The sequence below is a fragment of the Phalacrocorax aristotelis genome, chromosome 1, assembly GCF_949628215.1.
Source record: "Phalacrocorax aristotelis chromosome 1, bGulAri2.1, whole genome shotgun sequence".
NCBI lineage: Eukaryota > Metazoa > Chordata > Aves > Suliformes > Phalacrocoracidae > Phalacrocorax > Phalacrocorax aristotelis.
The window spans coordinates 144,849,670-144,864,410 of NC_134276.1; the positions used below are offsets into that span (position 1 = coordinate 144,849,670).

General features: G+C 42.4%; 1 protein-coding gene across 13 annotated transcripts in view; it reads right to left on the reverse strand.

Annotated features, from left to right (window-relative positions):
- Positions 1 to 13,484, reverse strand: part of C2CD5 (C2 calcium dependent domain containing 5) — a 71,324-nt gene extending 57,840 nt beyond the window's left edge. For 10 of the 13 annotated variants that reach the window (XM_075114117.1, XM_075114077.1, XM_075114067.1 and 7 more), the window contains exons 1-6: positions 12,180 to 13,484; positions 11,812 to 11,921; positions 7,800 to 7,886; positions 6,689 to 6,860; positions 4,320 to 4,415; positions 3,630 to 3,785 (exon numbers count right to left, since the gene is read on the reverse strand). In XM_075114117.1, the coding sequence (XP_074970218.1) occupies positions 3,630 to 3,785; positions 4,320 to 4,415; positions 6,689 to 6,860; positions 7,800 to 7,886; positions 11,812 to 11,921; positions 12,180 to 12,480 (922 nt within the window). In that variant the 5' untranslated portion in view covers positions 12,481 to 13,484. Of the gene's footprint in view, positions 1 to 3,629; positions 3,786 to 4,319; positions 4,416 to 6,688; positions 6,861 to 7,799; positions 7,887 to 9,912; positions 9,932 to 11,811; positions 11,922 to 12,171 lie in introns of those variants that run through there. The other 3 variants (XM_075114138.1, XM_075114127.1, XM_075114147.1) reach the window with 3 other exon arrangements.
- Positions 13,485 to 14,741: the final 1,257 nt, after the last annotated feature.

Sequence of the window (14,741 nt, forward strand, 5' to 3'; positions counted from 1 at the left end):
TTAGCAGGACCTTTAGAAGAAAACTGATCCATGTAGCTAGATAGCCTTGGTAATACTAGGTGCAAAATATCATCTCTCTTTTGATGAAAATGAAAGATTTCCAAAATCCTCTATTAACAAACTGAAAAAGCCTCACCATCACAGATGATAGCCTTACAGTCCCAATGCCAATGATGTTAAGAAATCAAGTGGAATGAAATCACAGAATCACAGAATGGTATGGCTTGGAAGGGATCTCTGGAGATCATCTCGTCCAACCCCCCTGCTTGAGCAGGGACACCCAGAGCAGGGGGCACAGGAACGCATCCAGGTGGGTTTTGAATGTCTCCAGGGAAGGAGACTCCACACCCTCCCTGGGCAGCCTGTTCCTCACAGGAAAGTAGTTTCTTCTCATATTGAGGTGTAACTTCCTGTGTTCCAACTCACTTTAGATATTCATAGGTATTGATGAAATCTCCCCTCAGTCTTCTCTTCTCCAGGCTAAACAAACCCAAGTCTCTCAGCCTTTCCTCATAAGGGAGATGCTCCAGTCCTCTGATCATCTTCGTAGCTCTCCACTGGACTTGCTCGAGCAGTTCCCTGTCCATCTTAAACTGGGGGGCCCAAAACTGGACACAGTACTCCAAATGTGGTCTCACCAGGGCAGAGTAGAGGGGGAGGATAACCTCACTCGATCTGCTGGCCACACTCCTTTTAATACACCCCAGAATACCGTTGGCCTTCTTGGCCACAAGGGCGCATTGCTGGCTCATGGTCAGCTTGTTGTGCACCAGCACTCCCAGGTCCTTCGCAGCGGAGCCCCTTTCCAGTAGTTCAGCCGCCAGCCTGTACCGCTGCAGGGGATTGTTCCTCCCCAGGTGCAGGACCTTGCACTTGCTCTTGTTGAATTTCATCAGGTTCCCCTCAGCCCAGCTCTCCAGCCTGTCCAGGTCTCGTTGGAAGGCAGCACAGCCTTCTGGTGTATCAGCCACTCCTCACAGCTCGGTATTGTCAACAAACTTGCTGAGGTTACACTCTACCCCACTATCCAGGTCATTGATGAATATGTTGAACAGGACTGGACCCAGCACAGACCCCTGAGGAACACCACTAGGGACAGGTCTCCATCCAGACTCTGCTCCATTGATCACGACCCTCTGAGTTCTGTTGCTGAGCCAGTCCTCTGTCCACCTCACTGTCTACTCATCCATCCCACACTTCCTTAACTTGCCTGTGAGGATGCTATGAGAGACAGTGTCGAATGCCTTAACTGAAGACAAGACAGACAACATCCACTGCTCTCCCTTCGTCGACCCAGCCAGCCATGCCATCACAGAAGGCTATCAGGTTGGTCAAGCATGATGTTCCCTTGGTGAATCCATGCTGACTACTTCTGATAACTTTCTTTTCTTCTACATGCCCGGAGATGACCTCCAGGATGAAGTGTTCCATTACCTTTGCAGGGATGGAGGTGAGGCTGACTGGCCTATAGTTTCCCAGGTCCTCCTTCTTGCTCTTTTTGAAAAGTGGAGTGACATTTGCTGTCCTCCAGTCCTTGGGCACCTCTCCTGTCCTCCATGACCTTTCAAAGATGACGGAGAGTGGCCCAGCCAGAACATCTGCTAGCTCCCTCAGCACTTGTGGGTGCATCCCATTGGGGCCCATGTATTTGCAAGGATCCAACCTTCATAGGTGATCTCTGACCCGATCCTTCTCAACTGATGGTAAGCCTTCCTTTCTCCCAATTTGTCCTCTCTTCTCTGGGGGCTGAGATGCCCGAGGGCCAGCCTTAGCTCTAAAGACCGAGGCAAAGGCGGCATTCAGTATCTCTGCCTTCTCTGTATCCTGCGTTACCAGGGCCCCTTCCTTTTTAAGCAATGGGCCCACTGTATCCCCAGTCTTCCTTTTACTGCTGATGTACGTAAAGAAGCCCTTCTTGTTATCTTTGACACGCATTGCCAGATTTAATTCTAACTAGGCCTTGGCCGCCTTCGTCGCATCTCTGCATACACTGACAACATTCCTATATTCCTCCAAAGTGGCCAGTCCCTTTTTCCACGTACTGTGAACCACCTTCTTCCACTTTTCTCTAGAAATGATCGCTACTGCTTTCTAGAAGCTTGGATTTAACATTATCAGAACAGGTTCCTGTTGTAAACACCTTAAGAGGCTGAAACTATGCATGTACTGGTCTTGAAAAAAATCCCTAAGACGGAGATAGTGTATGAAAGTTTCTAGCTGAGTGAAAATTGCTATGGATTCCATTCAAGCCAAGGTTGAGACAGAATTCTTTTTTACATAATCTACCGACAATATGACAGAGAACTATGCAACAGCCTAGGTCATTCTCAAAAGTTACAGATTTTTTCAGGATTCTTTAGGTGTGGCCACCAGTAACAATGATTCCAATGTGAAGCACTATATTACGTGACATGAAACTATTGCTGTGAGGTCTTTTGGGGTTTTTCTCTTAATCACTGCCATGAGTAAAAAGATTAATAAAATCTAAGAGAATACTTCCACATGTGCTACTTTACTCACTTTCACCACTTATGCAAGGCAAGAGATATGCAAATATTAATCCCATAGACTGACTTACCAAGGGGGCTCTATTAAAAATCTCATTAAAAGTGAATTCATGTCAGTTACGACAATACTGTTTTTTCACATTTTTCCTCAAAACATACTGTCTCTCCTAGTGAAGATACTGAGCAACAACTCCATGATCCCTTTCCCATTGCCCCACTTACTAAAGTTCTCTATACATGCTTGCAAAACCAAACTCTTTTTTTCTTTTAGTATCTTCCTTAAAACACAGCTGTATCTAGCTGAAACCTGACAACATTAAGAGTCCATTAGAGAACTCAAACCACTGCCTATCATTCTAGTCGCTATTTTTCATCATTTCTTTGCATTCGTTACATCTTCAATATGGCCCACCTCTATCAATTGGTTGTCTCTTGTCTTAGTGTCTAAATACTCTAAAGTAGGAGTGTTTTGTTCTGTTCTATTGGCACTGAAACAGAAGGACCTTGGTTCAAAAATGCTGTTCAAAAGCATCAGTAATAAAAAAAAAGTGAAGATACTTGACACTGTGGAGCTGTGTAGGCATCAACTGACTTTAATCACTGGTGTCTCCCCGAACTGCAGGTATGTCCTGCAGAATCCATGCATGGCCATACAGAAGTACACTTGCGAAACAATGAACCAATCTTGACTTTGAGAACACGGGATGAGTAAGATGATACACAGTGTATCTGAGATGGCGTGTATTTGTTCACACACTTCAAAGTAGTTCAGAGAGGGTGGAGTATTGTTTGCGTCAAAATTCTACTAATACTCCTAATAGGGGATAAGAATGTCTTCCAGAGAGTTAGAGTTCCATAGGTTTCTAAGACCTTGCTAAAAACAATCAACAAATTAGTCAATAGCATGGTCTCATGAGGCAGAAGAGAGGCAGAAAGGAGGAAAAAAGTCAGCCATACTGGCCATCAGTTAGGACAATCAGAAACAGAAGATGCTGTTAACTGAAAAAATAAACATAATTAATACCAAAAATCATATTCAATATTGTCTTAAGCAAGCCGCTTGTTTAAATGGTGAACATTTTTAAAAGCAGCGATAACCATTACAGCCTACATGTTTAATACCTGACATGAGTGAAATAAGTCTTTGTCTAGCCTCATTCGATGCCCTTGGTGTACGAATTCGGTCTATCCACTGGTATTCTGGGTCTTCATTAACGACAAGTTCTTCCACAAATCCATGAATTATTACTGCTCTGTAACACTTCGGAATAGATGTAGCTGTTAAAATAAAACATAAAAGATGTAAGGCATGAGTCCCAAGAAAAACAGGAAATTACACATAAAACGTGATGTGAACTATTTCAGAAAGTAATCCACATTATTTTCTGTTAAGATGTGGACATACTCTAAGCAGTTTTGTTCTGGGACACTGTAGAACACTGATAAGATAACTGTCCCCTGTATCAGTTACAAAGTGTACCATCATGAAACCATTTCACTTTGTGCCTCTTTAACAGGATATGCCCCAACAGTAACACAACGTGCGTACGCATGTGTACTGCAATGTAACTTTAGAAAGATTTGGGGGGGGGGAAATCAGTTATTTACATTGTTTTGAAATATGAACAGTAAAAATTTATTTAGAAAAAAGAAAACAAAACGATTTTCTGCATTTGCTACTGGCTTTAACGTAATCTCCACTGGGTTTATGCAACGATCAGTGAAAGAAGGGAAACTGACAGAATAGGTAAAGAAAGAAAAGATGAGGGGGGCAGGAAGTTCTGTTCATATAAACTTTTTTCCTCTACTTACTGCAGAAAAACTTGACTCCACAGGATGACTGCCTAAATCTGTTTAAATCATTGAAGAGATCTACTTTCACCACCACATTGATCTCCCCACGTATACCTATCAATCAAAAACATGAAAAATTAGAAGCTGTATCAGAAACAAACACAAAACCAGCCCTATTAATTATTCCCTATTATTAGTAACTAATACAATTTCCATAACCAATGAGTTAGTTTTTCTCCAAAGAATGTATTATAACCCTGCTAGAAGTGCTCGGTTCAACTGGCAGTTCACGTGTCCGTCCTAGCCTGGGCCAGAGGAGCAGAAAGACACGTCCTTGCCTCTCAGGTCTGATGCAGATGTGCCGTCTCAGAGGAAGCTTCTAGTTCTGCCCAGCCTTTGAGACTGAAGCTTTGCGAGCAACAGTCCTCAAATACTTGCTGCACCAAACAGGACTCTAGAAGATGGAATTGGGAAAAGAGAAGCCACCAGCCTCCTGATACTGCAGTGGCCTCAGCTGCAGTGAGCAAGTGCTCTCTCTCTGCTCCTCTGCCCTGTACCATCAGTGCAGGAAGGGTATAAAAATTAGTATCTAAGTACTGTGACTGTCCCAAGGTATCCTTAGCACAACAGGTCAGAAGTAATAACTTTGAGTATAGATGCCTTGAAACTGGTGTCCTGTCCACATCAAAAAGCTCTGACCAACCCCAGAAAGCTTTTACATTTTCTCCTTGAAATAGTTTCAAAACCACTATAAAGCTACGGAAGTCTGAGGTTCAATCCAATGAAAAAAATGATGATTCTTTCTACAACCACAAAGTGGCACAGCAGATGTTTGTAACATACTTTGATTGTGAGAATATATTAAAAATAAGGATTATAGACTTTTTAGATAAACTAAACCATATTAATAATGGAATATTTCCTCAACACATAGCCATTCCTTTTTTATTTTTCTACTTCTCTATTCTGAGCTTTTTTAACTCTTCCCCACCCATTAACAAAATAATTCCATGTATTATAGGTTCTGACATATTGAGGACTAAACTTCTTGATGAGTCTGATCTCTATTGTCTTCAGAAGCCTTTATCACTTAAATATACGACACTCAAACAAAAGCATTAGATTCATAGATTGACATTATTGCAACAAAGTGACCTAGATGTATCTTCCAAAGTGCCAAAAGAAAGAAGCCTTCAGTTACTATAGCAGGAAGTGCATCAGGTTCATCTATTTTCAAAAATAATCATGTTAAGGTGCAAAAAATATTTTTGATGAAAATTTATGAACATGATATTGATTATTTTCTAAGGAAGCATCAATTGCGGTTTGCCAAGGATCAAGATAACTAGAATCTACTGCTATGAGCATGAAAATGCAAGAATTCTAATTTCACTTAAATAGGAAAAAAGCTGTGAAATACTAACAGATGTAGAAAAATATAGAGAAATCTAATTCTCTGACATATAAGTTGTATACATCCTGCAAGAAGTGTTCACCTCATTTCACTTCAAAGAGAAAATGTACAATAGGAGAATGTGAATAAAGGATAAGAAAAATACATGCAATATTTCTCAAAAAAAAAACCTCTTCAGTATAACTGTTTTAAATGTAAAGAACCTTGCATCAGCTATGATGATCATCCAAGTAAATACCATTAATTATTTCCCAACAATGATTTATAATTAGCTTTTAACATAGTTAGGTCATTTAATTCACACTGGGTAATAAGCAACGGTGGTAATGATAACCACATAGATGTTCCACAGTAAGGTAGTTAAGAAGCAAGCTAACTGCTGTAAACTGACCTTAACTTTCTGGGACAAAAGCTGTGTTTTATTAAAATTAAAGGCAAAAATACTAACTTCATTTTCTCATACCGTCAAGATATTCTGATGAAATCTACCTAGCACTGAGAGTACTTTCTGCAGGGAAAAGGAATTTCATTCTGTACTTCATATTGAAGATATGTCACATCCTGTCCCTTCATCTCAAGTGAAGTTTATCCAACATCCCAGGAAGGCACACCCCACCCAGGTCACTTCAGCAAAAATATATTCTTTTAGTAAACATGTGGGAATTGGAAAAGTATGTTTGGGTCTTTTTTTTAATCTGAATTTTGCACTATTTATTTTAAATGTCATGTGAAGATTTCTTCCACTTGTCACAAGTTCTGCGAAAGGCGTTCTGCCAAGCACTAGTCTGAACCACTACTATGCCAGAAATTTTCTCATGCCAGAAATATGGAAAAAAGTGCCAGAAAAGTAGCTTTCCAGCTCCCAAGCCTAAAATTATTACAAATTTCTGAAGACAGCTAACAGAAATGAAGATTGTAAGATGCAGATTACATCTCATACAACTTTTTTTACTTTCAAATTAGCAAATCTTACCATGAATGGTATCATAAATAGGAAACCATCCTGAAATAACCGTAGCTGCTTCACTATAGAGCAAAGGATCAATATCTATGTACACTTTGCCGATGGCATCATTAGCACTGTACGTATCATGATCAAGAACTGTGATTTGGAGAGGCTCATCTTGTAGCTCTTCATCATCTACCTAGAGAGAAATATTAACAAGGAATCTGAGTATTTAAGAAAAAAAAACAAAACTTGCAGGGAAACACTACTGAAAAACAAATGCAAAAAAGAGGAGAGTTAGTTATGTACAGTGACCTGACACAGATAAATCTGTAACTTCACTTTCCTGTACCTAAACAACACCTTCACTTATTTTTATTTTACCCTTCACAGGCTGGTGAAATCCTGGAACCAGAGTTCCACAAGATCCATGAACCAGCACTATATATCGAAATATTTTAACAACTAATTTATTCTAAATACCACTACTTTTTTTTTTTTAATTAAAAAAATGCAGTAATAACAACAGAAAAAAGGAATATGTAAACACTTGTTCAGAGCATAATGTCAAAGGACATCAACAAATCAGATCCTGGAAAGCAACCACCAATTACAGGAATATGCTGAGCACCCTCATTATTACATAAGGAAATGGGAAAAGAAAGTGTTCAATAATTGTTGTCCAAGCTCTTTATGTTGTATTTTTCTCACAGGAATTCTCCATTTTCTTCTTTGTTAAGTGCAACCCGAAGTAACATTTCAAATCGCAATTAACTTTCCTTACTCAAAATTACCCCTTAAATAAAAATACAAGTGTAACTGTGCTGATATCTGAAAGCCTAATCCATAGTGCTATTCTCCCCCCACTTTTACCTCTGTCTTGTCTTTTTTATTACACCCAGGGTAACATTGGATCCAACCTGACAAGCTTTTATCTTTACAAACAGTCCTAAAAAGCCAATGAGACACCTTTAGCGAACAAGGTCTAACTGTAGATAGGTTTGCTTAAAAGGCTTCATGTGTATTTAAATAGAAATATACTTCATTCCTCAAAACTCATTTTCTGTCTGAAATGTAATTATTTCATTAAGGGCAGAATGTCTACATAGATACAGGCAAACTCTTACAAAATACTTACTTCGAATTTGAACCACTCAGAATTCCACTGAGGATTAAGTGATTTGGGATACACATCTGTCTTAAACGTTGTATTTCCAAATTTTACCTAAAAATTCAAGCATTTTGTTATGAATAAAAAATATTAATAAATAAATTTATAAACTCACATCTATACATGCAAATAGTTTCAAATACATATTTCAACAATATGAAGACTTTTTTTTCAGTGAGGGTAGCTTTTTTAATCAATTCACATGTATCAGTAATTAACTTTCCACATAACAACAAGAATTCCGATAAATATCTCTCTCCCACTATTAGAATAATTTCTTTTTCTCCTCAATCACTTGAGAGGTAAAATATTGCTTATATTGGCTATTCTAAGTCATTTGGTACACCGCCTTTTGCCTTCTGTTTAGAAATACTGTACGAAAAAGCATTCTATCTAAATATCGATAGTTTATGTCCTACTATTGCTCTCTCTCTAAATCACCTTTATTGACAACTGAGAAAAGAAATATAGAAATAAAACTGTAACATTGGTAAATTTAATTCTTAAATTTAAGAAATCTCCCCAGATACACACCAGACAACAACTGAAACCATCTCCATTAGCTGCAGTCTTGATATGCTGGACACATATCAGTAAACTCAGAGCAGCAAGGGGGAAACACCTTATCAGTTTCTATTCCTTTCTTAAAATACAGAAAATTCCAGAAAGCATATAGTCAAAAAGGTTAGAGGGACTACATATCTATACACATACCTCTCTCTCTCTATATATATATGTGTGTGTGTGTATATATATATCTCCCTGTAACCTCCAGTTACTGAAAATTAAATATTCTCCATACTTCTGTTGATTAATGCATCTTCAACCACATAGTAGCCTATTTCAGGAATCTCCATTTGGTCTCCACAGGAGTCTATTTCAGGACTAGCCCGTTTGTTTATTTGTTTTTTTAAAAAGTGAAACTGGATTTCTGTGACGCTGCATACATCAAGAAACCATACTGCACAATGCAAAAGCCTTTATTTCACAGCAGCTTTCATTCCAAACCATTTACAAACTTCTTGTTCTCTGAATGCTGCCCCTCAAAATGAGTACTTCAACTCATACCAACTATCTGATGTTACTTACAAACACCGAAAATAATGTTTTTTAATTCATTCAAGATTCTTAAGGAAACAATGAGTGTGCTGATATAAAATAAATGCTGCAGTCACAGACAGTTGTGGATTTTGAATGCTGTTTTCTTTTTAAAACTCTAAATGGATTTTGGAGACTAAATTTAGGCTGACTTGGCTTTTGAAAACCGTATAGCAATTTTTTAAACACTTTTGCACAAGAGGTATTAAATAAACACTTCATACGTTTCAGTAATATGGTGATTATTTTGCATAAGCGCATACCCCAACTCTAAAGAGATTCTGCACTTGCTTAAGTACACCCAGTTAGTTTAAAAAGCCCAAAGCACTGCAGAACTGGACTATGAGTTCACACTGAGCTCTGTATATATTGCCATACATACATCAGTCAACAGAGCTCTATACAGCATTCATGACCAAAAAAAAAAAAAAAAATGGCAGGGCCCCGTATTTGATTCAACGAACAGTACAGCTTTTCAAAAAGAAGTTACTTCAAAGCAAGCATTAAAGTTAAAAGTCAGAGTGGTATAAAAACACAGGAATAAGCAAGCTTAGTGTAAAAAATCATCTAGCTATCAAAAGGTGGATGCAGCCAGTTTCAACGGAGCTACCGTATATACCAGAAGCTGCCAAGATGCAAGCGCCTAGAGCTCCACCCAACCTATTTTTACATGTTGTCTAGGGAATAAATTCGTTCCCTTGGAGCCCCAGGCAGCTGTAACTGAACTTCTCCAGTAGTCAAGCTAGTTCATTAAAGCTAGTAGAGATAATCAAGCACTATGCTGCTGTCCCGCTGTACGAATTTAGAAGCACAATTACAGAAGAAATTGTCCTAATTTGCTCCAGATCTCACATGCTGGCAAAGTCCAAGGTATGCAACCCTGAGCCAAGAGCTCTAAAGCCTCTACTCATTTTCTTTTCCAATTCAAGATTTATTTTAGAAAATTTAACAAAGAAATTAAAGGCTACTTATCAATTAGTACCTTAACATTACTTCAGCTTCTCATTTTTATTTAAGGGAAAATGTTTTAGAAAGGTGTTCAGCAACCTTACACTGAAAAATAAAACAAAAGCTTCAAGCTCAATTTATTTTGACGTAAATCTCACCTGCTGCCTTGCCCACTCCATACGTGGAAAGGGTAGTTCCCACAGTCTTTCCAAGTAAGTCCTAAAAGCAAGGCCCCATCTACTCATCTCTTTAGTCTTACTTGTACCAAGGCATTCATGAAGCTGCGTATTAACCCATCTAAGCAAACTGATCTTTCTGAAAAATTTTGTTTTCCTTTTTTGCTAAGCTAGCCTTCAACCAGATGTATTTCGAAATCTATTTTGGTACACAGCTACTCGACAGAGGGACTGGCACAGATGGAGTTGGGTTGGAAACAAGTGACCAACAGGAGAAGAGAGCTGTTTCTCCACAAGGAAGCATAAAAAGGGGCCAAATGAAACTCAGAGAACTGTATTTCCTGTTTGTCCCTGTTCCCTAGCAGCATGCATCAAGCTGTTGCAGGCTGCCTATTAATCAAATTTAAAATTACAAGAGAAATGTTTATAAATTAAAAACTGACTGATGAAACATCTCAGGCCAAACACTGAGATAATAAACGATTGCCATTAATGTAATAAAATAGAACTGCATACAATTTCAGCTCCATTGAAAAGCACTAGTACATTTTCACTTTATTATCAATTTACTGTCCCACAAAGCGATGTGCTTAGCGTCTAATGTCAATCAAATTTTTAAGCACCAAACCAAACATGGACTTGTACACCAAAATCTATTTTGATATAATTATCATCAGACTTTTCAATTTATACAGTTCTAGAATGACATTCTGTCTTCCTACCTTAATTGCAGCGTTGTGACAACCTCAATTACTATTTGTGGTACAAGCATGAATTTACATAGCATTCCATCTTTAAACACCTCTTTGCTTTTTCTGAGAGTGTGATTTCGGAATCTAAGGAATATGTCTGAAATATTCTAAGTTATTCATACTGGAAATAATGAATCATCAAACAGAAGGGTCACATCAACTTATTTTGTAATCCCTTCCTGAGAAATGCCTCATACATTGCCTGTTACCTATATGGTTGTAAAGAAGGTTGAGGTTAGATAGTTTTGGTGCAATAAAATGATCTAAACATGCAAGCAATATTAAACATCTGTCCAATAAAAATTCCCTTCGAAAGTATTTTAGTATTTCAAACACTTTAAATAGAAATGTGAATATTGGCCTTAAAAGTAAAGCCTGTACAAACACTCTGCACTTCATATATGCAGAGATACAAATTACTTAAACATGCTTTTACTACTTCTCTGTCCTGCTTACGGCGCATCTATCGAATCCTGAAATGGATTCCATTTGGCTGCGATACTGACAAGAGCCATTCATTAACAACCTTCAGCCAAGAGAAGCTGAAAAGGAGCAGGCTAATTCTAAAATGTCATTCAAATTCTACGTGGCTACCGGCTAGAAATCACTCCCACGGGTAAATCAGAAACTGCTTTTAAATCACCCCCGCGGCCCTGGGCTCAGGGCGCCCCTTGCCATGCCAGCAGCCCCGCCGCGGGGTACGCCGGCCCACCGGGCCCGGCTCTGCCCGGGGCTGGCCCGCTCTCCCCGCCCCGGCGGCTGCAGCCGGCAGCGCAGCTCTGCAGCCGAGCCCTGAGGCACCGAGCGCGCCCCGGGCCGCGACCGGCAGCATCCCCTACGTAACGACGGCAGCACCTGCCACCGCCCCGGGGGGCCACAGTAGCTGCTGCTGCCGCGCCCCCGACCCGAGGGGGCGCCGCGGCGGAGGCGCCCTCCTCTTCTTCTTCCTCTTCCTTCTCCACACACACGCCCTCCGGGGCTCAGCACCCCTCCCGTCCCGCAAACCTCCACAAAGGCGTCGGTCAAGTCGCTAGCGCGGTCCATCACCGGCAAATGGCGCCCTGCCACGATTTTGACCTTCAGCTTCCCCGGCATCTTCCTCCTCGTCCCGACGGCTGCAGGGGAAAAACAAGGGCGCGTGTTCCATCGAGCGGCGGGGCGCGGGAAGGGGGGGAGCGGGGGGGGCAGCCGGCGGTGGGGGGGGGCAGCGGGCGCGCATGCGCCGCGGCGAGCAGCGGTCTGCGGCTGCCCGCCCATTGCCGCCGCCGCTGCCCGGGCCTGGCGCCGCAACGGCCACGGGGCGCGCGCCCCCTGACGCAACCCGGGGCGGGGAGGGAACGGCAGTTGGGCGCATGCGCTGCTTACCGGGTCACCACCGCTCTGCGGCCGGCAGAGCGGGCGTAGGAACCCAGGATGGGTCGGGACAGGACGTTGTTCGCTCCCCTCCCGCCGGGGGTTGGGGGGGTGGGGGCGGCGGCGGCGAGGCCGCGGGGCGCCCCGCCCTACGCCACCGCGCAGATCGTTCCTGCCGGTATCGCTCCGCCCACACGCCAAGATGGCGCCGCCGGTCACGGAGACCCTGCTAGAAGTCGAACGCCGATTCCTCGATGGGTTCTGCACTAGCGAGGCGGCGGTCCTTCCAAGGGAAGTCAGGGTGTTTGAGCGCCGAGTCATCGATGCCGGGGGCGGCCTGGGACACCGGCGGGATGGGACTGGGGCCACTCGGCGCTCAGCCCCTTCGCAGCCGGGCCGGACCCGCGCCGCTTCTCTTCTCCCATCCAGCCTCGCCTCCGCGGGGCCCGATGCCGGGTCCGCGCTGGGGCCGGGCCGCTCGGCGGCCCGGCGGAGGCCCCGTCCCGGCGGTGCCAGCTGGCGAGACCCGCTTGGGGGGCCCTGCCCGCGGCTTGGGCCTGCTCTGTCTCCGGCTTCCCCGAGGAGGGAGCCGGGCCAGCCTCGGGCTGGGGGGCGCGGTGGGATTGCCCTTTACAGGGCTTAAACCAAACCCTGTGGGTTTGGGTGTTTGGGTTTGGTGGGTTTTTTTTTCCTTCTTAAATAGAAATATTTGGAGTATTTGAGGGATTATGGATAGATTAAATGGAATTTAGTTATCAGAAATAGGATTTGATATGGTTCTTGTAGGCAGGGTTTGACTTTTTGATGCCTGAAAAGCTCTTTGTTCAGGAAGCAGTGCTGTGGGGACTCGGGGGAGACCAAAGGAACCGGGCTGGCCGGGAGCGAGGTCGGGTGTGTGCCCACGGGCGGGAGCCTGGCAGCGTGGAACGGGGTTGGGTGGGAGCCCGTGGGTCGCGGGTTGACTGCTGGCGTGGCCGGGAGCGGGAATATAAAAGAACCCTTGTTTTTTGGTAAAACAGTCCCGAGATGTTGAGCCAAATAGTAGCTCTGGTTGGATTATTTTCCCTTCTTTCTAATCTTACAAAAAGACTAAATAATGTCATGGGCTGGAATGTGATACTGCAAACACAAACCGTATGCACAAAACACAGCAGCGTGTGGCGTAGCAAATTAATGTAGAGAAGATTATTCAGCTGTCTGTCCTCCAGCTAGCTGCGTTTAGTTTCATTAATAGCATTTCCTCTTTATCTTGTTTTAAAGTTATATATGGAACAGTTCATACTGTTGCTAGTGTTACTCATATACAAGTAAATTAAAAACAGGCTAGATGCATGTTTCTTGCTCATCCATCCTTGTTTGAGTGCAGTACTGGAATGAGACTGCTCCGAAGGCAGGATAGCGGTGTGAAATGTGTTCATCTGATTCGTGTCAATATGGAACTGTTTGTGCTTGTGTAACCGAGGGCCGTTCAATTGACTTGCTAACTGTCTTAATGGTTGGAATGTTGATTGGCGGTTTGTCACTAACAGTGGAAACATCCTGATACAAAGGAGAGTGCCAAGATAAGGGAAGGCCACAAATCAGCCAGTAGTTATAACAGGGAACTTCCTGGCTCAGAAGGCGCTGAAGCATGGAAACTGGGGGAAAGGTAATTCCGGCAGGGGGAGATTGCGACCACCGACCCAATTCAGCACCAAAAAGACTTGCCCCCCCACACCTGTAAAGAGCATGCGTGCTAATCTACATGGCAAGCGTGGCTAATTTAAATACAGCTGACCAACGGCAAGTGGGATGCTTATCACTGACCAATGAGTGTAAACTTAGGCGTGTTTTTACTAATTCTTATTAAGTAACTGAATATAAACCCTGTAGTATTGTATGACGGGATGCACTTTAGGTGGAAGGATCCCCCGTGCATCCAGCGCTGCTTGCTTGTCTCTATTCAATAAATTGTAAACTTTAGTTGAAATTCCGTTTAAGGCTAAATTAATTATAACAGCGGTAAAGAGCAAAGATCCAAGAAGGAATCAAAACCAGAAAGCACGTTGCGCATGTTACAGTTTTAGCATAGACTAGAAACGTGCTTTTTGAATGGAATCTCCAGCTCTCACCTGCTTAAATGTTTTGGCTCATATAACTGCGCAGTTGCAGAGCATATGAACTGAATATTTCGTGTGGGTAAGACCGAACTGAAAAGCATAAGATAGCAAGACAGCAAATACATTCTAGCTCTTCAAGGGCATTCAGGCTGTGGCAGCAAATTAAAGCTAGTATGAAATTAAACACCCCTAAATTGCATATGGTGTGAGTGCTAGGTCCTCACCACTGTTTCACCCTAAAGATGGGCCATTGATCCATTACATTACATGTTAATGTAGCCATTCCTGTGTCTTAACTTCCCTGTTAGTGCAGAAAACTGCCAGCAGAAGATGGGACTACAAAAAACCACTCTCTGTTGCCCTTGTTTGGCCTTTAATAATATTGGTGGTGTAGTGCTTTATAGCCCAACATTTAAGGAGTGTAAAATAAGTTCTTGACTAAAACCAAGTAAAAAAACCAGAAACGTACGCTTTGTCATACAT